The sequence below is a fragment of the Melanotaenia boesemani genome, chromosome 10 (assembly GCF_017639745.1).
Source record: "Melanotaenia boesemani isolate fMelBoe1 chromosome 10, fMelBoe1.pri, whole genome shotgun sequence".
In the NCBI taxonomy this organism is placed as follows: Eukaryota; Metazoa; Chordata; class Actinopteri; order Atheriniformes; family Melanotaeniidae; genus Melanotaenia; species Melanotaenia boesemani.
This window is the reverse complement of record NC_055691.1, coordinates 730,797-756,934: the sequence shown is the minus strand read 5'-3', so window position 1 is coordinate 756,934 and position 26,138 is coordinate 730,797. Positions and strand designations below refer to the sequence as shown.

Here is a 26,138-nt window from a genome sequence, read left to right as displayed (position 1 = left end):
GCAGCTCCACTATTCACTGACTCTTACCTTGAAACTTAATCTGGTCATGAAGCTAGTTATTAGATGTTTCGCTTACTGTTCCTTGGTGTGATAGACTTAACGGTGCAGCGTGTAACAAATTCAAAAGTCAATGACTAACATTTAATATATCATTAAACACTTTATTTCTATTGGTATCTAATTATTTTACTAAAATAATTATGTCTAAAAGTGCAGTACTAAATTTGGTTGTTAGGGGCTGGAGCACTGTTTGGGTTAAGTAATGCTTTAAATGCACATAGAAGAAGACGGTACACATATACATGATTTTGAAGTAGTTACCTGTAGTGCAGTCATCCCTGCACCTGCAGCCGTTGGATCCACTGGCACAAGTTTATATCTAGAAGAGTTTTGGCCACTGACAGCCACCGTTCTTTGACAGCTTTGACAGTTCTTGGTATTGAAGTGAATTTTTACATCCATTTGCCACCAGATGTCAGTAATACTGACACTCTGTACCTTTAAATGCTAGCCTTTCTTTTAGAGGTTGAGCTGGAGCTCCACCTTCGCGTATTTTCTGGACAGGGTTCCAGGGGTCTTTGGCTGCATGTTTGCTGTATTTCTGTTCCATTAGCCTCAAACATCTAGTTAGCTTTTCACTTCAAGCTGCCCTTCAGCAGAAAAGCTGCTGTTTGAGATATAAATAATACCAGAACAGTGAAAATAAAGACCATATATCTGAAATAAAATGTTTTCTTCTACAGCCCAGTATACACTGATAATTAACGGCATGTTTGTGCAGGAACAGCAAAACAAACTTTGACAGTTTTTTTCTTTTAATCTGTATAATGTAAGTGAATTCTGCTGAACTTATCACATTATGCTGTACACCCAACCGAAGTCAGACACAACTACAAAAAGTGTGTAATGTCAGTGTCACAGCAGGTAAACATTAATGTCGTTGAACCCAGTTACTAAACATTTCTCTACTTTAGTGTAAAAAGCAGTTTTATCCTGTAGGTGGTGAAATATTTTCACTGTATTTTTCTTCATTTGACTGTAACTTTTTGTGGCTACTTTACAGGCTGGTGAGCCGTCCTCCACCGTGACACCGTGGTTATTTTCTTTTCTATAACCAAATTAAATTCCTTACATATGACTTGATGGGTTTGTTTAGAGGGAGTAACTCTTCCTCTGTCATACTTCACCACTTTAACACACCTCTTCTGCCGCTGGCACATTTCCCTCGTCTGGATTTATGTTTAATCTTTTTCATGACATTTATCTACTTGGACTTGAATGTTGTGAAAGGCAGCTCCTCTTTGGTTGTTATTTACAATGTTTTGGCTGCTCAGACACATGGAGGGAGTTTTGTGGAGTACATTCTCACTCTAACGGTTCCTCAGAAACAAACGCAGCTTTTTCAGTTTTTCTAGAGCAGCGTAGTGTTGAATGTTTTTTTTTAATAACTTCTTGGCCGCTGCTGAATGCGTTACGCTAACGTTGTTACTTTTGTCAGTAACTATTACTCTAATGCATTAGTTACCATAACCATACTCCGTTACTACCTACAGTCACACATTTCAGCCAGCAGCTGTTATCTTTTTTATCACGGTGCGACAGGTGGGAAACATCATACAGATGCTGGTAGTTGCTGTCTTCAAAACTATCAGCCGTTGTGTTTATATCATACCTGTCATACCTACGCGACACCTTACCTCGCGTCTACGCGAGTGGCCTACGTGGCAAACAAACAAATATCCCAGCTCTTTAGGTTATTTTCACTTATTTTTTGTAGTCAGTCATCTTGGAGTTTAGATATATACTAAGTAAATGGAACAAAAGCTATATATGTACAAGATATCAAGTTAGAAGAATGGATAATTGTGAAGAATCAGGTAAAAATTTTCATGTTTAAGTCATTTTTTTTAGTATTTCATGTAAGTGTACAAGGGTGTGAGACTATGACCGTCTCAATCTCTGGCACATTTGTAATGACTTTTATGTACTTCTTTCTCCTTTATTTTTTTCTTAAAGCCTTTTTCTATTTATTGACATATGTATAACACAGAGAACAGGACGTTGCCGTCTGAATCTCCTATATCCATTATTTGGCTATTCTGTGGCTCCAGTGGGGGCTCAGGGATATTGTCTGTTGGAAACAGAGATCTAACCATTAGATTGTAGCTAATGACCTTTTACCAAAGTAGTGAACAAGCAGCCGAGCATTTAGGTTTTACAAGTTTCGTAGGGACCAATAATCAGAATCTGTCATTAGGTTTTATGGTCCCTGTTTGAGTCCATGGAGCAGATGATAAAGCATTTCCTCCTCCCTGAGCAAACACTGCTATGGTTTCACAGCTGAACGTCTGCTTTTCTACTCTGATATGCTGAGAGCAGACTAGATAACCAGAAGTTATGAGAGCTTAATTGTTCTAATTACGCCACGATATTCATTAGTAGACAAAAACATGTTTTTGTGTTTTCTGCTTTTCATGCAGTATCTCTGTCAAGTTGTTTTTAACCCTTTAAAAAAGCCATTTTATGCCATTTTGTGGTCCACCTAGTTTTCTTTACATGTAGAAATACATGTAGAGCTGAGCCCTTTTAAACACAGTCAACATACAGATATTATTTCAGGACAGCCTCAGCTGTCAGATTATGAGCATAAATTGATGTAAAATTAATGTAATGATAGATATAGCCCCATAAAGCAAATTAATAAAACAAAACAGAATTTATTACTAACAATACTTTGTATAAAAAAATCAACAGTAACTTAAGTCTTTTTCTCAACTGCTTATAATTCTCTGAAGTCTTGGCTCTCAGGAGAAAGAATACTGGGATTAAGACGAACTATTTTTCCTCCACGAGATTTTTTTTTTTTCATTTTTTTTTGTTATTTTCAGTTATTTATGTTAATATTTACCTGCTATCCTCTCAAAACCAACTTCAGCTCAGCTCATTTTTGGCCCACTGTGAGTCAAAAATATCTTCTTGGCTTTATTTCAGGCATAGAAGACCAGTAATTTAGTTCTTTTCTGACAGACATAGAACTTTCTGCTAACTTTTTGATCTTTGGCTGCTCCTGATTGGACATTACCATCAATTTAAATGATCTGATTGGTGGAAAGTTTGACAGAAAGTGATTTCTTGGGCGCTGGTACAATGCCACCCTCAAGGACAGAGTTCAAGTGAACCAGCTCAGGCACGACACCATCAGTGGTCTTGAGTCCTCCCTGTCAGGTTGAAGCTCTGGTGCCTTCAGTTCGGTCTCCTACCCCGGCTGATGTGGCAGCTGGAAAGGTTGATAAGCTCATTTGTGAAAAAGTGGCTGCTTCTCCGGGTGCTTTAGCAACATAAGGCTGTACAGAAAAGGCAACCTGGAGCTTCCTGTGTCAAGTGTTGCAGAACAGTTCAGGGGCTCCAAAATAAGGCTGGAAATGACACTGAATCCCACGACCCATGTGTAGCCCAGAGAGCTCCTCCTGCAGCTGGAAGGAAATGAACCCAATCTGCAGCTACACAGCAGGAACAGTCATCCCTCAAGCACTGCAACATTGCTGGCCACATACAACAAGGGAGAGGAGGCCTTGGTCTTGGTGAAAGCTGATGCAAGGCGACTCCAAAATAGCGCTGAGGCCTTGTTGTCAAGGAAGTGCACTGCTAGGAGCAAGCTACGAGGTGAGCAAAAGCTGTCTCCCAAACAAGCCAAGGCCAGTGGATGAGCTGGGAGGGAGTTGAAAAGATGAAACTCTGGAAGGGAGCTGTGGGGCATGGAAACACCTCAAACTAGCTTCTTTTTACACACACCACTTATGATTTCCAGCCATTTCTCAGTGACTGCAACTAATGGTATGTAGAAAACACTACGTGCCCCCTCTGTCCATCTCCAGCAAATCTGAAGTACATCCTGGTTGGCTGCAAAACAAGCCTGACGTAAGGCCGCTACACAACCAGGTGTGAAGAGTCTGCCATCTACGCTGACAGATGCCCATCAACTCCTTACCTCCTCCATCACACCACACTGCACCAGCCATGATATATTCTGATGGTCAGCTATTTGAATAAATATTTCTGCATCCCTGCAAACATGAGTTGCATGCACTGGAGAGGCACAGTTATCTGTGGGATGTATTGCATCATACACTTTACCTTCATATCTTGTTTTCTTTGTCTTCTGCATCTCAGGCATTCATCATGTTCAGATAGAAACCAGACTCTGCCACATCCACCATGCTGAAACGTCTGGACAGGATCCGGTTTCGAGGCCAGAGACGAGACGAGTTCCTGGATCTGGCTGAGTCTCCCAACACATCCGACACAGAATGCAGCGAGGAAGTCGTGATCAAACCTCGCATCTCCACCAAGGAGCCAGAGGAGATGAGGGAAGCTGAGGGAGAGCAGCAAAATGATGTCCAGGTTCAGATCTGACACAGAAAAAATCACTTATTTACTCTCATTTCAGTTAGTCCAGTTTCTCACAGCTAACCTCATTGATTCATGTTTAAGGCTGGTCCAGGGTCATTTACTGCATCTCTCCAAGATGACCCCAGGACGGATTTAAATGAGGTCAAAGGCCACCTAGAAATAGCCTTGTTAGAGAAACACTTCTTACGTAAGTATTCTGTGAATGTTTCCTCATGTATGGGTGCATAAATTGACCAGGAAAATCATTTTTAATTTTCCACCCAGAGATAGAAGAAAAATAGGTGGAGCATCACGTTAAGCACAGGTCAGCTCCATGTTTATTAGACACCGTGTTGACTCAGTCATCAGATCATCCTCAGAATCAATCACCCAACAACACAAAAGCACACTAGCTGGTCAATATTTGCCATTTTATGTAACACCAAGTAGCTATTAATAACATTGCAGTCCTCATCTGACACATACAGCCTAACACACCAACACACACACATTATGGTGAATGATGCTTGCTTGCTTCATAGGAGTATGGTAGTAAAATTAAATTCTCAGTACAACATCTCATCAGACTTCCTTTCTGTCCTCCTTTCTTGTTTTTGTCATTTAGCTTAAAGCCTCCTTTCCTCCGTTAACCTACATTAACTAAGTCACATTGATAATGTGTCAACATTTCGCTTGCTGTGGCTCCAGCTCTTGGTCAAGTTTGCTCTGTTTGCTTTAGTTGTTTGTTAAATATACAAGCGACTGAGCTTATTTGGACAAGTTTTAGCAAGAATTCTAGCGTCCAAGAAACTTCATGAAGACCTTTTTAGAGTTAAAATCAAGCCAAAAATCAGCGGTGAAATGGTGAAAACACTGAAAGACGTTCATAATAAGAGACAGTTTTATTAATGGCAACCTGGTCCAACAACTCAATATATGAATCACAGAGGGGTCTGGATCACATTCAAACTGGCTGTTTGATCAGTTTTAAATTAACCCTGGCCCATTTCCACAGATAATATGGTTTGTTTTACAGTTTTTCTCAAATGCTAAAGCACATTTCACAAATGTTTCCTCCATGTTCCCCAATGCCTAAACACAACACCCTTTTCTAAAGCTACATAAACACAACCACACCTTCGAACTTCAAAGCTCAAACTTCCACACCAAAAGAGCAACTCGAAGCTTTCAAACATGTAAACACTATCCACATCATTACACACTACAGCAAAACAGTTGAAAACACAAAGCTCAATTTGTGAGACGGGTCTTTGTTTCATAACTGCCAATGCATATTTTTAGAAACTTTGCAGTAACAGATCTTCTTAGATCTCTGCAGAGGATTAGGCATTTAGATTTGAGAGTTTCATATGAAGAGTATAAATCTATAGAAAATACTGCATGTACACTACTGTAACACGACTCAATGCAGAATCTATTGCACACAACAGTACTCTTGAAAACATGATCAGGGTGTGAAGTTTTTTTATTGACATTGTCCCAAATGATCACATAAATGTGATGTGTGGGCCCAGGATGGTGTTGGCAGAGCAGGAGGATGTCTCTTAGCTCCTCTAGAAAGTTGAGGAGACGTTGGGTGTTGTAAGACCCAAGGACAGCATGCCGGTGGACAAGCCCTGATAATGCTGGCCACGGTGAACCTACTCAGGTTTGGACGGACTCTTAGCCCTGCTGCAGCCATTGTCATGCCATGGACAATGACATGGTCAATGACTGTTACTCGCATCTCGTCCGTAATGATGGTGCGAGGTTGTCCTGCTCTCCGTCCTGGACCTCCTCCTCTCCCTCCTGCATCTTCTCCTCTCCCTTGTTGGCCTGCTCCTCTTCCTCCTCTGATTTGAACTCCTCTTCGTCGTTGGCCTGTTCCTCTTCTTCCATGGCCAGCTCTTCTTCCTCCTCTGACTCGAATTCCTCTTCCCCTGACTCTGCCTTCATCCATTTTGTTTGTTTGGGATCTTCAGCAAACTGTGCACTCTGAACTTGCTTTTATACATGTGGTCACAGCATTACCAACAGGTGTCTTCAATTTTGAGTCGTTGTGTGTAATGAATGACGCCAGGTGTGTTCATGGTGTTCAAATATTGCTGACTGTGGCAAGCATTTTGCATCTTATGAGCTTTCATTTGAGAATATGAGCAGAGTTCTTTTGCAACTTGTGTTTTAGTAAGGAAAATGTGTTTAGATTTATGCGAACGGAGGATTGTGTTTTGTGAATTGTGTCTTCATGAGAAATGTGTTTGTGATATTGGAAAATGATGGCTAGATTTAGTAAATGTGTTTAGACAACTGGTCATTTGGTTTAGGGGATTGGCTTTTGTGTTTTAGCATTTGAGAAAAACTGTAAGTAGTGTGAACCCTCATTTGCATTCTGGTGCGAACCTGTTGTGGAAATTTCATATTATTCCCTTTATTATATTGTGTCTACTGATCCCTCTCAGGGTAAACATGTTGTTTAAGTTCTTGGTAATTGAGTTTAATACTGAGTAGCCTGTTGCTATCATGCATTCTTTAGAACAGTTCGCTCTGACCTGTGTGACTTATCTGATACCAGCCAGACGCCTCAGGATGACCCAGCTGAGCATTCTGCCTTAATGTCACTGGGGTTGTTTACGTGCTCAATAAACTGAAAAAGCTCATTAGGTTTGCTGAAGTGTCTAATCCTGTGTGAGGAACAGACAATCTCATTGTTTGTATTTCATGATGTGCTGTGATGTGATCATTCTGCTTAAAAGATGCTGCATGTGTGTTTCTTATCAGATTCTGTTCAGATCTCTGTGCTGTCAGACCTCTGAGCAGTCTCTCGAATTGCAATTCTATTCTGTCTATTCTTCCTATTCATTCTATTCTTTGTATTTTAATCCTGTGTTCAATAAACTTGTAATCACTTTTCACTTCAGGACCAGACTCCTCAATCCTTGACAGAGTAACTTTTTGCCTCAACAAACCCAAGAAGTGAACATTGGTTCTCTTGAAAACCAGAGCTCTTAGGATGCATTCACACAAGGATAGTCTAAATAAGTTGGCCAGATAAGCAGAGAATTTAAAAAAGTTGCATTTTTCTTCAGGTTGGTTTGCTCTCAAGCTGCACTTTACTAGTGGACCATCTGCCTGGACAAGTTCATGCAGTTACAACATCTACTGTTCTTGGACAGTTTTGTCCAAAATGACCACTGACCAAGAAGACAAAAGACAGGATGAAGTAGAAAATGAGACTCGTCCTCTGGCCAGGACCAAAGACAGTTATCCTTTTGCCTTTGCCAGGTAATTCTCCACAGAGAAACAATGGAACAGGAGGTTTATTCAGTCTTGGATTTTATGTTTTTGCAGAATAGGGTTTTCCCCAGAATCTGTCCAGTGTGAGCAGCAGGAGAGGCAGCAAGTTATCCAGCATGCTACTCTTCGACCTTTCCTTCTGTTTGGTTCACTGGATGGTTCATTTGCTTTCACACCAGGTTCGAGCAAACCAGAGTTTGCTTCTTTGGTCTGCACCAGAGTGCAAATGAGCGTCCACATGACACCGAATAGAGTGTGATATCTGTGGAATATCAGGAATCGTTTAAAGTGGACCCAGCAATGCCCCAGATTGAATAAATTTGTTCTTGCTCCATTGTTTACTTGCCGTGAATGAGCTGTTTTCAGTTCTGGCCAATCAATGAGACGGATTTTCTTCTTTCCTCTAGGTCAACAGTAATTTCAGGGAATATTGCTCCTAGTGAGCAGTTGTAACTGTGTGACGCTGCCCAAGCAGTGTGAAAGCAAACCTACAGAAAGTGCGGAATTTTTCAGAATTTCCTCCACACTATCCTGGCATGTATGCAGCCCAACACACTGATTTTAGAGCAGAGTTTCCTTCTTTGGCTGCACCAGAGTGCGATTGAGCATTCATGCTATTTCTAACCAACTGTTTGGAATTATTAAGCATTTAATGATTGAAAAATGCCAAATTTACAACAAAATTAGACATTTTTTTCATTGTTGGGAAGGAAAAGTAATTTTCTCCTACTTCTGTTTACAATATGAACATGTTAAACTTATTGAGTAGCTGCACATTGTGAAAAGGAAGAAAAAAACCTCTTCTTGCTAATGACGACATTAGCCAAACTTTCATGAGGCTACAGCTGGTTTTTATTTCAGTTCCTTCTTCAGACCTCCTCTTGCAACAAAAAGGGAAAAATGGTTCCCCATTAAATCTAAAAGTAGTAAACTGAATGTGAAGTGATGGAGATTTTTAATGGACTGATTGTGTGTCAAATCTTTCCACTTCAGAGGAGGAGCTTAGGAAACTTAGAGAGGAATCCAACATGGATTCGCTGAAACAAGAGCTGGAGAAGGAGCGCTGCAGACGCTCTGAGCTGGAGCAGAAGATCAACGAGGCCCTGAGATCCAGGTGAGTTATTAAAATATGAAGTCATGACCAGAGCAGCTGTTTTCTCTGGTTTGATGCCTGGACTGACTTCACTTCTTTCTGCTCACAGACTTGAAGACTCACCATCTCAGACACCTAAATCCACACCCCCTCCTCTACCTGCAAGCAGCAGTACAGGTGAACGACACGTCCGTACTTTTAGATTTTATTCCTCTACCCTGTGTTTTCATTGCGTTCTTCTCCCCTCAGACAAACAGAAAGAGATGATGTCCAACAGTTTCCTGAAATGGCTCTACGACCGTTACGGTGTTTATTTCGAAGACTTCCGCTTCCAACCTGAAGAGATGACAGTGGAGACGGAGGAACCTCTGAGTGCCAAGAGGTTAGAGGGCTGACGTTTTTACTATCCGGCTGCCTTAAAGAAACTTGGATAATCAAATGAAATGAAGTTATTGAAATATATAGTAAATAAGACGGGCTTATATTGGCTGTTTTTATATAGTTGTGCTTGTTTGAAATCAAAATAATTATCTTGTTTTTCATCCACAGGCTGACAGAAAACATGAGACGACTTAGTGAGTGTTTTTCTATCACATTTAATGTGAGATGTTATCAGATGTTTTAGTTTTTGTTGCCAAAGACACATCGTGTGTTTACTGATGCAAGATTTAGATGTGTAAATGAAATCTTAGAAGTTTAAGCATGAACCCGTGTGGGACTCCACAAAGCTTACCAAACCAGAAAAAAAAGCTTGCACACACAAACCTGATTCACAGGCTTCTTTCTTCTTTTCTGTTGCATATTCCCAACGAGAATGCACTAGATTGTCTTTTTGTCAGTTTAACATTTAAAAGAAAAGTAACAGCTGGAAAGATGATGTTTTCTTTGCCCTGATAAATCCTGTCTGCTTGTTTGCTGCTGTGTTTCTAGAACGAGGCTTCAGACCTGTAACCAACTTCATGAGGAATCTGTCAGCCTTATCCAGCTGGTACTCTGTCTACACATCAGCCATCGCCTTCATCGTGAGTTCCTACACACACTCATCACATACTAATGTCTCCAAACACACACAAAACTTGGTGTGTGTCCTCCACAGCTCTACATGTATGCAGCGTGGCATGGCTGGGCCGTCCCCATGTTCCTGTTTCTTGCCATCGTCCGCCTTTCATTGAATTACCTAATTTCCAGGTCAGTGTCCACCCATGTTCAACCAATCACACGGCCAGAAACTGAACCCGACTAAAGACAGAATCGCTGCTGTTTAATGTCGATTTAGCGTTTCTCAGTGAGGGCAGTACCGCTGCCCAGCGGCCGTTCACAGACTGTTGGGGGGCACTTGAAGCAACATTTTTAAAAACGGGTGTTGAGGTGTTCTTGGGAGGCGTTAGCAACCTATTGTTCAATCTTTATTATTGACAACTCTATTATCCAATCAGTCAGGGGAAACGGGGGCTAGCACCCAAGTTCACTAGAAGAAGGGTGAACCTACAGGTATATTGTGAATGAATAAAGGCCCCCAGACAGTCATTTTAAAGAAGTACCACAATTAGTAGGATGGATGGCGTACTATGGCTGAATGGACTTTTCTGAAACTCTTAGTGGAAAAAACCTAACCTGCTGGGTGTCCTATCACCCAGATAGCAATAGATGCAATTTTTGCAAAAAAAACTCCATACCGAGTTGTCCCTCACCGAGCCGGACCCGTTGGTGGAAACGGGGCTCTAGTCTCTGTTTTCTTGTAAAAAGTGATTATTTTATTCCTGCTCTGCTTAAACTTTGATTTTTGATTGCACAGATTAATTTTAAAGAATGTGGTTTATATTATCAGCTGAGCTAATTAGCAAATATTATTTGCCACATAAGCTCCTGATTTGTTACGGTGGATCAAAATGAGTAAATTTAACAACAGCTTGCAGTTTGTAGGGGAACTAGCATTCATTATGATCTGAAGTTCCTCGTCAGCTTTTCCTAACATTGGGTCCTATGATTACTACGATGCAGAAAACAGATGGAAAAAGGGAATTTAATAATGAAACTGGATATTATTGTAACACATTGAATATGGTGAAATTTGCTCAAAAGTGGGTGTGAGCTGCTACCTTCACCACTTTAAGAGTTTACATCTCCTCAATGCAGCTGGGTCATGTTAAAATCCCAGCCCGTGGTCCTGTGCTGCAGGTTTCTCTACTCAAGCAACTGTCCAATAAAAGCATCTAATGTGCTGTGCCTTAATATAACTAAAATATGGAGTATGTCTCCTTCTCTAATTGGCTCCAACCACAGTTCAACCCTTCAACATTTCTTTAAAGCCTCCTCCAACTCTGCATCTTAGACTGCAGCAGCTCATGTTGGCAAGAACAAACAGAAAGAAGAAAATGATCTGGGGCCTCATTTATCAAACTGTGTGCAGCAAAGCAAACTACAGGCGGCATACACAAAAAGCAAATGCTTCTACTTTCAGATTTATAAAAGTGTTCCCACGCATGTCCTACACCTGTTTCTGTTCATAAATCAGAATCAACTCTAAAGCGGGCACACATGAGGGAGCGCCTTGCCCCGCCCACATGGTGGCAGCAGGTGGAGATGCTGTCATCAGTGTCAGAAGACAGGCCAGAGGCATCGGAACGCACGGCTGGATATCTCAGTCGGTAGAGCATCCATCTCCCGTGCGGGAGGCCGAAGTTCGATTCCCAGAGTGGTGAATCGCTTTGGAGAAAAGCGTCTGCTAAATTACAGTAATTTGTTTTAGTGTATAAAATAATGTGTACACATACATCTGAGACTGGTAGCAGTTTATTTAGTGTTAAATAATATTTCTTTCTAGTTGCTCGGTGCTATTCTGCAAACTGCTTTAACATCTAACAAGTGGTGTAAAAGGTTGTAGATGGTGCAGAAATGTCTATTTTTTCACATCATTTCCTTGATTTTACTCTGGACCGGTGGTGTCGCCGTTACCTGCTTTCCCAGGTTTTGTGCGTACAGCTGGGTCAGAGTTGCCGTGGAGGTAGGAACATTGTAAGTCAAGTTTGGTTTTCATAAATCCTAAAAGTTGACTATACTTGGCGTACGCCGGTTTTTGTTCCTACGCCCGCTTTAGAAATGAGACCCCAGGTTTTTGTAACAGGAAACGATCAGATGGACTGCCCTGTAGCCTGGGAACATCTTTCTTTCTGCTGTGTGAGAAGTCTGACACAGTGTGCAGCTGTAAAAGAGTAAAACCCTCTTTGCTGTAAGTTTTTGAAGAGTGTCACACACATGGTATGTTTTCCTGGAGAAATGACTGGTTAGCTTTTAGTATAGCTGCTCAGTGCTTGAGAGAAAACAAGCCTTTTCATACGTGTGCTGTCTCCCAGACAAATGACAGTGATGGTCTTCATAACAAATTTAGTTTTAAAAGCCAGCTGTTTTGGGGTCAAATTCAAATTTAGGGGCTAGAGCCATCTCTGTGTGGGGAACACACTACTCTGCATGACTTTTCTCCAGTCAGTCCGGGAGCTATAAAAATAAACCATACAAGCAGCTGGTGCATCAAAACTGTGGATTCTGACTGAAAAACATTGCGATGAACCACAGACTGTTAATTCATTTAAATTTCCCATGAATGTGAAATGACTTCATGAAACTCTGCTCTCAGAGGCTGGAGGATCCAGTGGAGCATCGTACCTGAAGTCTCTGAGCCAGTGGTGAGAAAACCCTCTTTACTCCAGCACCATTGAAAGTGGTTTTGTTTATTTTTGTTTGTTTTTCAGCAGAAGCCTTTTAACTATTAAAATGTTCAACAACTTCATTTCCCCAAAAGTTAGGAGACGGTGTAAAGTGTAAATAAAAACACAATGCAGTGATTTATAAATGTCATCAACACATATTTTATTCCCAACAGAATATAAACAGCACACCAGATGTTAAACTGAGACACTATTTCATGGAAAACACATCTCTAAAAGTAGCTCCAGGGTGATGTTCGGCACTGTGTAAAAAGTAGTTCCAGGGTGATGTTCGGCATGGTGTAAAAAGTAGTTCCAGGGTGATGTTCGGCATGGTGTAAAAAGTAGTTCCAGGGTGACGTTCGGCACGGTGGGAAAAAGTAGTTCCAGGGTGATGTTCGGCACGGTGTAAAAAGTAGTTCCAGGGTGATGTTCGGCACTGTGTAAAAAGTAGTTCCAGGGTGATGTTCGGCATGGTGTAAAAAGTAGTTCCAGGGTGATGTTCGGCATGGTGTAAAAAGTAGTTCCAGGGTGATGTTCAGCATGGTGTAAAAAGTAGTTCCAGGGTGACGTTCGGCACGGTGGGAAAAAGTAGTTCCAGGGTGATGTTCGGCACGGTGTAAAAAGTAGTTCCAGGGTGATGTTCGGCACAGTGTAAAAAGTAGTTCCAGGGTGACGTTCGGCACGGTGTAAAAAGTAGTTCCAGGGTGATGTTCGGCACGGTGGAAAAAGTAGTTCCAGGGTGATGTTCGGCACGGTGTGAAAAGTAGTTCCAGGGTGATGTTCGGCACGGTCTAAAAAGTAGTTCCAGGGTGACGTTCGGCACGGTGTAAAAAGTAGTTCCAGGGTGACGTTCAGCACGGTGTAAAAAGTAGTTCCAGGGTGATGTTCGGCAGGGTGTAAAAAGTAGTTCCAGGGTGATGTTCGGCACGGTGTAAAAAGTAGTTCCAGGGTGACGTTCGGCACGGTGGGAAAAAGTAGTTCCAGGGTGACGTTTGGCATGGTGTAAAAAGTAGTTCCAGGGTGATGTTCGGCACGGTGTAAATAGTAGTTCCAGGGTGATGTTCGGCACGGTGTAAAAAGTAGTTCCAGGGTGATGTTCGTGATGGTGTAAATAGTAGTTCCAAGGTGACGTTCAGCACGGTGGGAAAAAGTAGTTCCAGGGTGATGTTCGGCACGGTGTAAAAAGTAGTTCCAGGGTGATGTTCGGCACGATGTAAAAAGTAGTTCCAGGGTGATGTTCGGCACGGTGTAAAAAGTAGTTCCAGGGTGACGTTCAACATGGTGGAAAAAGTAGTTCCAGGGTGATGTTCAGCACGGTGGGAAAAAGTAGTTCCAGGGTGACGTTCAGCATGGTGTAAAAAGTAGTTCCAGGGTGATGTTCAGCATGGTGTAAAAAGTAGTTCCAGGGTGACGTTCAGCATAGTGTAAAAAGTAGTTCCAGGGTGACGTTCGGCATGGTCTAAAAAGTAGTTCCAGGGTGATGTTCAGCATTGTGTAAAAAGTAGTTCCAGGGTGATGTTCGGCACGGTGTGAAAAGTAGTTCCAGGGTGATGTTCGGCACGGTGTAAAAAGTAGTTCCAGGGTGATGTTCGGCACGATGTAAAATATAGTTCCAGGGTGACGTTCTGCATGGTGTAAAAAGTAGTTCCAGGGTGACGTTCGGCATGGTCTAAAAAGTAGTTCCAGGGTGATGTTTGGCACGGTGTAAAAAGTAGTTCCAGGGTGACGTTCGGCACGGTGGAAAAAGTAGTTCCAGGGTGATGTTCGGCACGATGTAAAATATAGTTCCAGGGTGACGTTCAGCACGGTGTAAAAAGTAGTTCCAGGGTGATGTTCGGCACGGTGTAAAAAGTAGTTCCAGGGTGACGTTCGGCACGGTGTAAAAAGTAGTTCCAGGGTGACGTTCGGCACGGTGTAAAAAGTAGTTCCAGGGTGATGTTCGGCACGATGTAAAAAGTAGTTCCAGGGTGATGTTCGGCATGGTGGAAAAAGTAATTCCAGGGTGATGTTCGGCACGATGTAAAATATAGTTCCAGGGTGACGTTCAGCACGGTGTAAAAAGTAGTTCCAGGGTGATGTTCGGCACGGTGTAAAAAGTAGTTCCAGGGTGACGTTCGGCACGGTGTAAAAAGTAGTTCCAGGGTGACGTTCAGCACGGTGTAAAAAGTAGTTCCAGGGTGATGTTCGGCACGATGTAAAAAGTAGTTCCAGGGTGATGTTCGGCATGGTGGAAAAAGTAATTCCAGGGTGACCTTCAACATGGTGGAAAAAGTAGTTCCACGGTGACGTTCAGCACGGTGGAAAAAGTAGTTCCAGGGTGACGTTCAGCATAGTGTAAAAAGTAGTTCCAGGGTGATGTTCGGCACGGTGTAAAAAGTAGTTCCAGCGTGATGTTCGGCACGGTCTAAAAAGTAGTTCCAGGGTGATGTTCAGCATGGTGTAAAAAGTAGTTCCAGGGTGACGTTCGGCATGGTCTAAAATGTAGTTCCAGGGTGACGTTCAGCATGGTGTAAAAAGTAGTTCCAGGGTGACGTTCGGCACGGTGGAAAAAGTAGTTCCAGGGTGATGTTCGGCACGGTGTGAAAAGTAGTTCCAGGGTGACGTTCAGCACGGTGGGAAAAAGTAGTTCCAGGGTGACGTGCGGCATGGTATAAAAAGTAGTTCCAGGGTGACATTCGGCACGTTGTAAAAAGTAGTTCCAGGGTGATGTTCGGCACGGTGTAAAAAGTAGTTCCAGGGTGATGTTCGGCACGGTGTAAAAAGTAGTTCCAGGGTGATGTTCGGCACGATGTAAAATATAGTTCCAGGGTGATGTTCGGCACGATATAAAATATAGTTCCAGTGTGATGTTCAGCATGGTGTAAAAAGTAGTTCCAGGGTGACGTTCGGCATGGTGTAAAAAGTAGTTCCAGGGTGACGTTCAGCATGGTGTAAAAAGTAGTTCCAGGGTGATGTTCGGCACGGTGGAAAAAGTAGTTCCAGGGTGATGTTCGGCACGGTGTGAAAAGTAGCTCCAGGGTGACGTTCAGCACGGTGGGAAAAAGTAGTTCCAGGGTGACGTGCGGCATGGTATAAAAAGTAGTTCCAGGGTGATGTTCGGCACGGTGTAAAAAGTAGTTCCAGGGTGATGTTCGGCACGGTGTAAAAAGTAGTTCCAGGGTGATGTTCGGCACAATGTAAAATATAGTTCCAGGGTGACGTTCAGCACGGTGTAAAAAGTAGTTCCAGGGTGATGTTCGGCACGGTGTAAAAAGTAGTTCCAGGGTGACGTTCGGCACGGTGTAAAAAGTAGTTCCAGGGTGACGTTCGGCACGGTGTAAAAAGTGGTTCCAGGGTGATGTTCGGCACGATGTAAAAAGTAGTTCCAGGGTGATGTTCGGCATGGTGGAAAAAGTAATTCCAGGGTGATGTTCGGCACGATGTAAAATATAGTTCCAGGGTGACGTTCAGCACGGTGTAAAAAGTAGTTCCAGGGTGATGTTCGGCACGGTGTAAAAAGTAGTTCCAGGGTGACGTTCGGCACGGTGTAAAAAGTAGTTCCAGGGTGACGTTCAGCACGGTGTAAAAAGTAGTTCCAGGGTGATGTTCGGCACGATGTAAAAAGTAGTTCCAGGGTGATGTTCGGCATGGTGGAAAAAGTAATTCCAGGGTGACGTTCAACATGGTGGAAAAAGTAGTTCCACGGTGACGTTCAGCACGGTGGAAAAAGTAGTTCCAGGGTGACGTTCAGCATAGTGTAAAAAGTAGTTCCAGGGTGATGTTCGGCACGGTGTAAAAAGTAGTTCCAGCGTGATGTTCGGCACGGTCTAAAAAGTAGTTCCAGGGTGATGTTCAGCATGGTGTAAAAAGTAGTTCCAGGGTGACGTTCGGCATGGTCTAAAATGTAGTTCCAGGGTGACGTTCAGCATGGTGTAAAAAGTAGTTCCAGGGTGATGTTCGGCACGGTGTAAAAAGTAGTTCCAGGGTGATGTTCGGGCACGGTGTAAAAAGTAGTTCCAGGGTGATGTTCGGCACGATGTAAAATATAGTTCCACGGTGACGTTCAGCACGGTGGAAAAAGTAGTTCCAGGGTGACGTTCAGCATAGTGTAAAAAGTAGTTCCAGGGTGATGTTCGGCACGGTGTAAAAAGTAGTTCCAGCGTGATGTTCGGCACGGTCTAAAAAGTAGTTCCAGGGTGATGTTCAGCATGGTGTAAAAAGTAGTTCCAGGGTGACGTTCGGCATGGTCTAAAATGTAGTTCCAGGGTGACGTTCAGCATGGTGTAAAAAGTAGTTCCAGGGTGACGTTCGGCACGGTGGAAAAAGTAGTTCCAGGGTGATGTTCGGCACGGTGTGAAAAGTAGTTCCAGGGTGACGTTCAGCACGGTGGGAAAAAGTAGTTCCAGGGTGACGTGCGGCATGGTATAAAAAGTAGTTCCAGGGTGACATTCGGCACGTTGTAAAAAGTAGTTCCAGGGTGATGTTCGGCACGGTGTAAAAAGTAGTTCCAGGGTGATGTTCGGCACGATGTAAAAAGTAGTTCCAGGGTGATGTTCGGCACGATGTAAAATATAGTTCCAGGGTGATGTTCGGCACGATATAAAATATAGTTCCAGTGTGATGTTCAGCATGGTGTAAAAAGTAGTTCCAGGGTGACGTTCGGCATGGTGTAAAAAGTAGTTCCAGGGTGACGTTCAGCATGGTGTAAAAAGTAGTTCCAGGGTGATGTTCGGCACGGTGGAAAAAGTAGTTCCAGGGTGATGTTCGGCACGGTGTGAAAAGTAGCTCCAGGGTGACGTTCAGCACGGTGGGAAAAAGTAGTTCCAGGGTGACGTGCGGCATGGTATAAAAAGTAGTTCCAGGGTGATGTTCGGCACGGTGTAAAAAGTAGTTCCAGGGTGATGTTCGGCACGGTGTAAAAAGTAGTTCCAGGGTGATGTTCGGCACGATGTAAAATATAGTTCCAGGGTGACGTTCTGCATGGTGTAAAAAGTAGTTCCAGGGTGACGTTCGGCATGGTCTAAAAAGTAGTTCCAGGGTGATGTTCGGCACGGTGTAAAAAGTAGTTCCAGGGTGACGTTCGGCACGGTGGAAAAAGTAGTTCCAGGGTGATGTTCGGCACGATGTCAAATATAGTTCCAGGGTGACGTTCAGCACGGTGTAAAAAGTAGTTCCAGGGTGATGTTCGGCACGGTGTAAAAAGTAGTTCCAGGGTGACGTTCGGCACGGTCTAAAAAGTAGTTCCAGGGTGATGTTCAGCATGGTGTAAAAAGTAGTTCCAGGGTGACGTTCGGCACGGTGGAAAAAGTAGTTCCAGGGTGATGTTCGGCACGGTGTGAAAAGTAGTTCCAGGGTGACGTTCAGCACGGTGGGAAAAAGTAGTTCCAGGGTGACGTGCGGCATGGTATAAAAAGTAGTTCCAGGGTGACATTCGGCACGGTGTAAAAAGTAGTTCCAGGGTGATGTTCGGCACGGTGTAAAAAGTAGTTCCAGGGTGATGTTCGGCACGGTGTAAAAAGTAGTTCCAGGGTGATGTTCGGCACGATGTAAAATATAGTTCCAGGGTGACGTTCTGCATGGTGTAAAAAGTAGTTCCAGGGTGACGTTCGGCATGGTCTAAAAAGTAGTTCCAGGGTGATGTTCGGCACGGTGTAAAAAGTAGTTCCAGGGTGACGTTCGGCACGGTGGAAAAAGTAGTTCCAGGGTGATGTTCGGCACGGTGTGAAAAGTAGTTCCAGGGTGACGTTCAGCACGGTGGGAAAAAGTAGTTCCAGGGTGACGTTCGGCACGGTGTAAAAAGTAGTTCCAGGGTGATGTTCGGCATGGTGTAAAAAGTAGTTCCAGGGTGATGTTCGGCACGGTGGGAAAAAGTAGTTCCAGGGTGATGTTCGGCACGGTGTAAAAAGTAGTTCCAGGGTGATGTTCGGCACGATGTAAAAAGTAGTTCCAGGGTGATATTCGGCACGGTGTAAAAAGTAGTTCCAGGGTGACGTTCAGCATGGTGTAAAAAGTAGTTCCAGGGTGACGTTCAGCATCGTGGGAAAAAGTAGTTCCAGGGTGATGTTCGTTACGTTTTAAAAAGTAGTTCCAGGGTGACGTTCGGCACGGTGTAAAAAGTAGTTCCAGGGTGATGTTCGGTACGTTGTAAAAAGTAGTTCCAGGGTGACGTTCGGCACGGTGTAAAAAGTAGTTCCAGGTTGATGTTCGGCACGATGTAAAAAGTAGTTCCAGGGTGATGTTTGGCACGGTGGAAAAAGTAGTTCCAGGGTGATGTTCGGCACGGTGGGAAAAAGTAGTTCCAGGGTGACGTTCGGCACGGTGTAAAAAGTAGTTCCAGGGTGATGTTCAGCATGGTGTAAAAAGTAGTTCCAGGGTGACGTTCGGCACGGTGTAAAAAGTAGTTCCAGGGTGATGTTCAGCATGGTGTAAAAAGTAGTTCCAGGGTGGTGTTCAGCATGGTGTAAAAAGTAGTTCCAGGGTGATGTTCAGCACGGTGTAAAAAGTAGTTCCAGGGTGATGTTCAGCATGGTGTAAAAAGTAGTTCCAGGGTGATGTTCAGCATGGTGTATCATCTCTTCTTCTAACATGTCTGGAAACTTCTGGGAAGTGAGGAGACCAGTTGCTGTAGTTTTAGGAGAAGAATGTTTTCCCATTCTGGTCTGATGCAGGATTCTAGCTGCTCTACGGTCCTGGACCTTGGTTGCTGGATTTCTGCTTCCATGATGCTCCAGATGTTGTGTACTGGTGAAAGGTCTGGACTGCAGGCAGGCCAGTTCAGCAGCCGGACTCTTCTCCTGTGAAGCCATGCTGCTGTGATGGATGCAGGATGTGGTTCAGCATCTTCTTGCTGAAATCTGCAAGGCCTTCCCTGAAAGAGACGTTGTCTGGATGGGAACAGATGTTGCTCTAAAACCTCCATGTACTTTCCAGCATTGATGGAGCTTCACAGATGTGGAAGCTGCCCACGCCATAGGCACTAATGCAGCCCCATCCCATCAGAGAGGCAGCTTTTCACCTGTCCACTGATAACAAGCTGGATGCTCCCTCTCCTCTTTAGTCTGCAGGACACGCCGTCCATGCTTTCCAGAAACAATTTTCCTGTTTTTTATAAATCTGATGCCAGACCAGTTTTCCACTTTACATCAGACCGCTTTAAATGAGCTTTGGTCCAGAGAGGACGGCGGTGTTTCTGGATTGTGTTCACATATGACTTCTTTGCATGATAGAACTTTAACCTGAATTTGTGGATTTCAGGTTGAACTGCTTTCCAGTAATTTCTGGAAGTGTTCCTAAGTCCATGAAATGATTTTTAGTAGAGAAACATGTCTGTTTTTAATCACCAGCATCTAGTTTTGACCTTCAGCCTTGTCCCATGCACACAGGGATTCCTTTTGATTCTCTGAGTCTTTTGATGATATCTTGCACTGTCGATGATGGAATCTTCCGAGTGTTTGTCTGAAATTGCTCCACAATTTCTAAACAGTTTGTCTCAGATTGGTGAACCTGATATTCAACATCTGATATGTTGTTTTGTTCTACTGGGAATAAAATATGGGTTGATGAAATTGGGAAAGCATTGAATTCTGTTTTTAATGACATATTAAACAATGTCCCAACTTTTGTGGTACTGCGATTGTAAATGAACACCATAGCACACTTGATTTCCTAGACAAGTTTGATTCATATAAACACCATGTAGAAGTCATAATCCTCATCAGATGATGTGCAGCTGACAACTCCACCTCTGATTTTGTTTTACCTTCAGGAACCTCCAAAAGAAGACTTAACAGTATCTGAGAAGTTCCAGCTGGTTCTGGACGTCGCTCAGAAAGCTCAGGTGAGACAAGGTGCACCACAGGAAGCTCCACAGCCAAACACCTTCATTCCCTTAATTTTTTTTTTTTTTATGTCCTCATCCTCACAGAATCTGTTTGGAAAAATGGCCAACATTTTGGAGAAAATAAAAAAGTGAGTTTTTCTGCACATATTATTTTATGGACAGTTATGAACAGAGCTGCTAACACGCTGAGAGCTTGTCTGTGTGGGTTTGTGTGCAGTCTGTTCATGTGGGTGCAGCCGGAGTTGACTCAGAAGCTGTATGTTGGTCTTTGGGTGGCCTTTATCTCTTCGTGCCTGCTGCCGTATCAACTCCTGGGATTCATCATAGGTATTTAATGAAAAAAAACATACATAAAAAATTATATATATGTATAAAACAAAATATTAAAAATCATCTTCAGACACATAACGGAACTCGGCATAGACATACAGAGTGATCTGATGCGTTCGCATGCACATCAGCTAAATATTAGCTGAAAATAGGACTGCATCTATACTTACAATGATCATTTAGAAATTTCATGTCCTTGTTGTGAACTCATTTAGTCAGATGTAATGTAATGTAATGTAATGTCAGATAATGTAATCTGGCAGCGTTTGAATCTAAGTGAATTTTACATGACATGAAGTGGCACCCACTTTCTACAATATGATATTATTTGACTTCCTTCATAGAACTGTCTTTAAAAATAAAATAAATGATTTTTAAGATTTTATCTTTTAAGAAACCTATCAAATTACAGTAAAGTGAGAGAGGGAGTGCACTTTGTTTCAGTTCTAACAAGGCATGACAAGGTCTTATAATAAGGTAAAATTTAGCATCCAACAAAGAACAACAAACAGCATGTTGTTTATTTAACAAACACTAAACCAAAATGCAGAAGCAGGCCATAATTTAATGGATTGTAGAACCCATTTTATGTGATGCTATAATTCTTCTTCTACGTTGTTTTACCGGTTGTTGCTATGGTTCATCTTCTACATTTTTTACCGGTTGTTGCTATGGTTCATCTTCTAAGTTTTTTGCCGATGCTATGCTATGGTTGTACGGTTTTTACCGGTCGTTGTTATAGTTGTACGTTTTTTACCAGTTGTTGCTATAGTTGTACTTTTTTTTACCGGTTGTTGCTATGGTTGTAAGGTTTTTCCCGGTTGTTGTTGTAGTTGTACGTTTTTTACCGGTTGTTGCTATAGTTGTACTTTTTTTTACCGGTTGTTGTTATACTTGTACGTTTTTTACCGGTTGTTGCTATAGTTGTACTTTTTTTTACTGGTTGTTGCTATGGTTGTACGGTTTTTCCCGGTTGTTGCTATAGTTCTACTTTTTTTTACCGGTTATTGCTGTGGTTGTAAGGTTTTTTACCGGTTGTTGCTATAGTTGTACTTTTTTTTACTGATTGTTGCTATGGTTGTAAGGTTTTTACCGGTTGTTGCTATGGTTGTACGGTTTTTCCCGGTTGTTGTTATAGTTGTACGGTTTTTACCGGTTGTTGCTATGGTTGTAAGGTTTTTACCGGTTGTTGCTATAGTTGTCCTTTTTTTTACCGGTTATTGCTATGGTTGTAAGGTTTTTTACTGGTTGTTGCTATAGTTGTACTTTTTTTTACTGGTTGTTGCTATGGTTGTAAGGTTTTTACCGGTTGTTGCTATGGTTGTACGGTTTTTCCCGGTTGTTGTTATAGTGGTACGGTTTTTACTGGTTGTTGCTATGGTTGTACGGTTTTTACCAGTTGTTGTTATAGTTGTACGGTTTTTACCGGTTGTTGCTATGGTTGTAAGGTTTTTACCGGTTGTTGTTATAGTTGTACTTTTTTACCGGTTGTTGCTGTAATTGTACTTTTTTTTACTGGTTGTTGCTATGGTTGTAAGGTTTTTACCGGTTGTTGCTATGGTTGTACGGTTTTTCCCGGTTGTTGTTATAGTTGTACGTTTTTTACCGGTTGTTGCTATGGTTGTTCGTTTTTTACCGGTTGTTGTTATAGTTGTGTGTTTTTTACCGGTTGTTGCAACGGTTGTTCGTTTTTTGCCGGTTGTTGTTATAGTTGTACGTTTTTTACCGGTTGTTGCTATGGTTCTTCTTCTTTGTTTTTTACTGGTTGTTTCTATGGTTGTTCGTTTTTTGCCGGTTGTTGCTATAGTTGTTCGTTTTTTACCGATTGTTGCTATGGTTGTTCGTTTTTTGCTGGTTGTTTCTATGGTTGTTCGTCTTTTACCAGTTGTTGCTATGGTTCTTCTTCTACGGTTTTTACCGGTTGTTGCTATGGTTGTACGGTTTTTACCTGTTGTTGCTATGGTTGTACGGTTTTTACCGGTTGTTGCTATAGTTGTACTTTTTTTTACCGGTTATTGTTATAACTGTAAGGTTTTTACCGGTTGTTCCTATAGTTGTACTTTTTTTTACCGGTTGTTGCTATGGTTGTAAGGTTTTTCCCGGTTGTTGTTATAGTTGTACGGTTTTTTACCGGTTGTTGCTATGGTTGTAAGGTTTTTTCCGGTTGTTGCTATGGTTGTACGGTTTTTCCCGGTTGTTGTTATGGTTCTTCTTCTACGGTTTTTACCGGTTGTTGCTATGGTTGTACGGTTTTTACCTGTTGTTGCTATGGTTGTACGGTTTTTACCGGTTGTTGCTATAGTTGTACTTTTTTTACCGGTTATTGCTATAGTTGTAAGGTTTTTACCGGTTGTTGCTATAGTTGTACTTTTTTTTACCGGTTGTTGCTATGGTTTTAAGGTTTTTCCCGGTTGTTGTTATAGTTGTACGCTTTTTTACCGGTTGTTGCTATGGTTGTAAGGTTTTTACCGGTTGTTGCTATGGTTGTACGGTTTTTCCCGGTTGTTGTTATAGTTGTACTGTTTTTACCGGTTGTTGCTATGGTTGTACGGTTTTTCCCGGTTGTTGTTATAGTTGTACGTTTTTTACCGGTTGTTGCTATAGTTGTACTTTTTTTTACCAGTTGTTGCTATGGTTGTAAAGTTTTTCCCGGTTGTTGTTATAGTTGTACGTTTTTTACCGGTTGTTGCTGTAGTTGTACTTTTTTTTACCGGTTGTTGCTATGGTTGTAAAGTTTTTACCGGTTGTTGTTATAGTTGTACGTTTTTTATCGGTTGTTGCTATGGTTGTTCGTTTTTGCCGGTTGTTGTTATAGTTGTGCGTTTTTTACCAGTTGTTGCTATGGTTGTTCGTTTTTTGCCGGTTGTTGTTATAGTTGTACGTTTTTTACTGGTTGTTGCTATGGTTCTTCTTCTTTATTTTTTACTGGTTGTTGCTATGGTTGTTCGTTTTTTGCCGGTTGTTGCTATGGTTGTTCGTTTTTTACCGATTGTTGCTATGGTTGTTCGTTTTTTGCTGGTTGTTTCTATGGTTGTTCGTCTTTTACCAGTTGTTGCTATGGTTCTTCTTCTATGGTTTTTACCGGTTGTTGCTATGGTTGTACGGTTTTTACCTGTTGTTGCTATGGTTGTACGGTTTTTACCGGTTGTTGCTATAGTTGTACTTTTTTTTACTGGTTATTGCTATGGTTGTACGGTTTTTCCCGGTTGTTGTTATAGTTGTACGTTTTTTGCCGGTTGTTGCTATGGTTCTTCTTCTACGTTTTTTTACCGGTTGTTGCTATGGTTTTTCTTCTGGCCGGTTCGGAGGACTAGATTGTAGATGAGTTGCTGGACAGCATCATTATGTGTGTGTTGTTCTGTGATCACACCACACACAGTACGATCAAAACAGATTTTTTTTTATCGTCACGTGAGGTCTCGACCAGATAAAAAAATCTCACAAGATTAAAAAAATCGTTATGTGTGTACCAGGCTTCAAGGCTGGTACACACATAAGGATTTTCTAAATTAAGAAATATTTTAACTGTTTGAGACTCCACACATAAAGATAAAAATCAGGCATTTAACAGTTTTGATCGTACCGTGTGTGGTGGTTCCAATAATCTCAGCACAGAACAACACACATATAACAATCTGCAACTGATCTACAATCTAGTCCTCCGAGCCCGAAATCTGTCGTGACTAAATGTGATCAAACAAAAACGAAGAAGAAAAATAGCAACAACCCGAAAAGTGAAGAGGAACCATGGCAGCAACCGGAAAACACAATACCCAGCACGGCAGAGGACATACATAATGGTGGTCTTGGGTCTATTGTTAACAGAAAAAATCCAGAATTGAAAAAAAAAACCCAACAGACTGGAGACGGCGTGAACACAGACTTTATATCTTTCTATGTTCCCCTCTCTGATTGGCTACATTTCATTCCACGTCACCATCCACAGAGTCACATCTCAGGAGTCGTCGGCTTTCCTCACACACAAGATTTTTGGTCTTAAATATTGAAGATGTTCAGATGTTCAGTACAGCTGATTGTCAGGACAAATTCTGTCTTAACACACTTCAGACTAAATGGTCATAATCCTATAAGAAATAAGATAATCGGGCATTTGCCATCCTTGGTCAGGAAGGGCCAAAATCAGGACAAAAACAGGCTGATAATCTTTATGTGTACCAGGCTTTAGATGTGCTAGCATGTTCTTTTTAGAGAGAAGGCACTTTCTCTTGTAGCCCCCTTTTTTGCTAACATCATGAACATTTAACATGCTAACTGACTCCTGTGTAAACTGGCAACTTGTTTTCTACATATAAACAATCTCTCTCACTGTGGAACAATAGACAGCGAGAGAGACATATATAATGGGAGAGGGAGAGGTGACACCTCTCCCAGACTGATGGGCAGCAACGATCATTTTTCTTAGGTTGTTGCTGATGTCAAAGTCAAAGTCAAAGTCACTTTATTTGTCAATTCTGCAGTATGTAGAAGACATACAGAGGATCGAAATTGCTTTTCACACAGACCCAAGGTGCAGACAATAAACATTTAACATACATCTTTTAAGTAAAAGAAAAGGTCTCTGCTTTGCTATACAATATATAAGAAACTATATTATGCTATATAAAAGGAATAAAAGCAAGAAAATATAAATAATGAAAAAGGCACAAGTAGCAGCAACATATTGGGTAAAGAAAACCAGATAGTGCAAAATGAATACAGTAGTGCAAATGGCATGGCAGTTGTGCAGGTTTAGCTTATATACTGGGGTTTAGCTTATATACTGGGAGTTAAGTGTCCATGAACAGTTCAGAGTCTGGAGGTTTTGTGGGCAGGGCAGGGAGAGAGTTCAACATCCTGACAGCCTGGTGGAAGAAGCTGTCCTTCAGTCTGCTGGTCCTGGCGCTGAGACTCCGCAGTCTCCTCCCTGAAGGCAGCAGACTGAAGAGGCTGTGTGACGGGTGGGTGGGGTCACCAGCGATGCCGAGAGCTTTGCGGGTGAGGCGGGTGCAGTAGATGTCGTAGAGGGAGGGGAGAGGGGCACCGATGATCTTCTCAGCTGTTCTCACAATGCGCTGGAGGGTCTTGCGGCAGGACGCGGTGCAGGAGCCGTACCACACAGTGATAGAGCTGGACAGGATGCTCTCCAAAGTACCTCTGTAGAAGGTCTGCATGATGGGGGCCGGGGCTCTAGCTCTTCTCAGCTTGCGGAGGAAGTAGAGGCGTTGATGGGCTTTCTTGGTCAGTGCTGTTGTGTTGTTGGTCCAGGAGAGGTCCTCTGAGATGTGTACACCCAAGAATTTAGTGCTGCTCACCCTCTCCACAGCAGCACCGTTGATGGTCAGAGGAGCATGTTGGGAGTGGACTCTCCTGAAGTCCACAACAATCTCTTTTGTCTTCTCAACGTTCAGAGAGAGAGATTGTTGTGTGTGCACCACAAGGCCAAGCGGTTCACCTCACTCCGGTAGTTTGTCTCATCCCTGTTACTGATGAGACCCACAACAGTCGT

The 26,138-nt window shown here is 42.4% G+C and overlaps 1 protein-coding gene across 1 annotated transcript in view; it reads left to right on the top strand.

Annotated features, from left to right (window-relative positions):
- The window catches only part of LOC121646872 (GRAM domain-containing protein 4-like), a 45,300-nt gene that overhangs the window by 3,749 nt on the left and 15,413 nt on the right, over window positions 1–26,138 (top strand). The window contains exons 2-13 of the mRNA XM_041995948.1: window positions 4,171–4,401; window positions 4,492–4,597; window positions 8,677–8,797; window positions 8,886–8,953; window positions 9,026–9,158; window positions 9,326–9,351; window positions 9,707–9,798; window positions 9,873–9,964; window positions 12,411–12,459; window positions 20,228–20,299; window positions 20,387–20,430; window positions 20,520–20,629. Of these exons, the coding sequence (XP_041851882.1) occupies window positions 4,216–4,401; window positions 4,492–4,597; window positions 8,677–8,797; window positions 8,886–8,953; window positions 9,026–9,158; window positions 9,326–9,351; window positions 9,707–9,798; window positions 9,873–9,964; window positions 12,411–12,459; window positions 20,228–20,299; window positions 20,387–20,430; window positions 20,520–20,629 (1,099 nt within the window). The 5' untranslated portion in view covers window positions 4,171–4,215. The remainder of the gene's footprint in view (window positions 1–4,170; window positions 4,402–4,491; window positions 4,598–8,676; window positions 8,798–8,885; window positions 8,954–9,025; window positions 9,159–9,325; window positions 9,352–9,706; window positions 9,799–9,872; window positions 9,965–12,410; window positions 12,460–20,227; window positions 20,300–20,386; window positions 20,431–20,519; window positions 20,630–26,138) is intronic.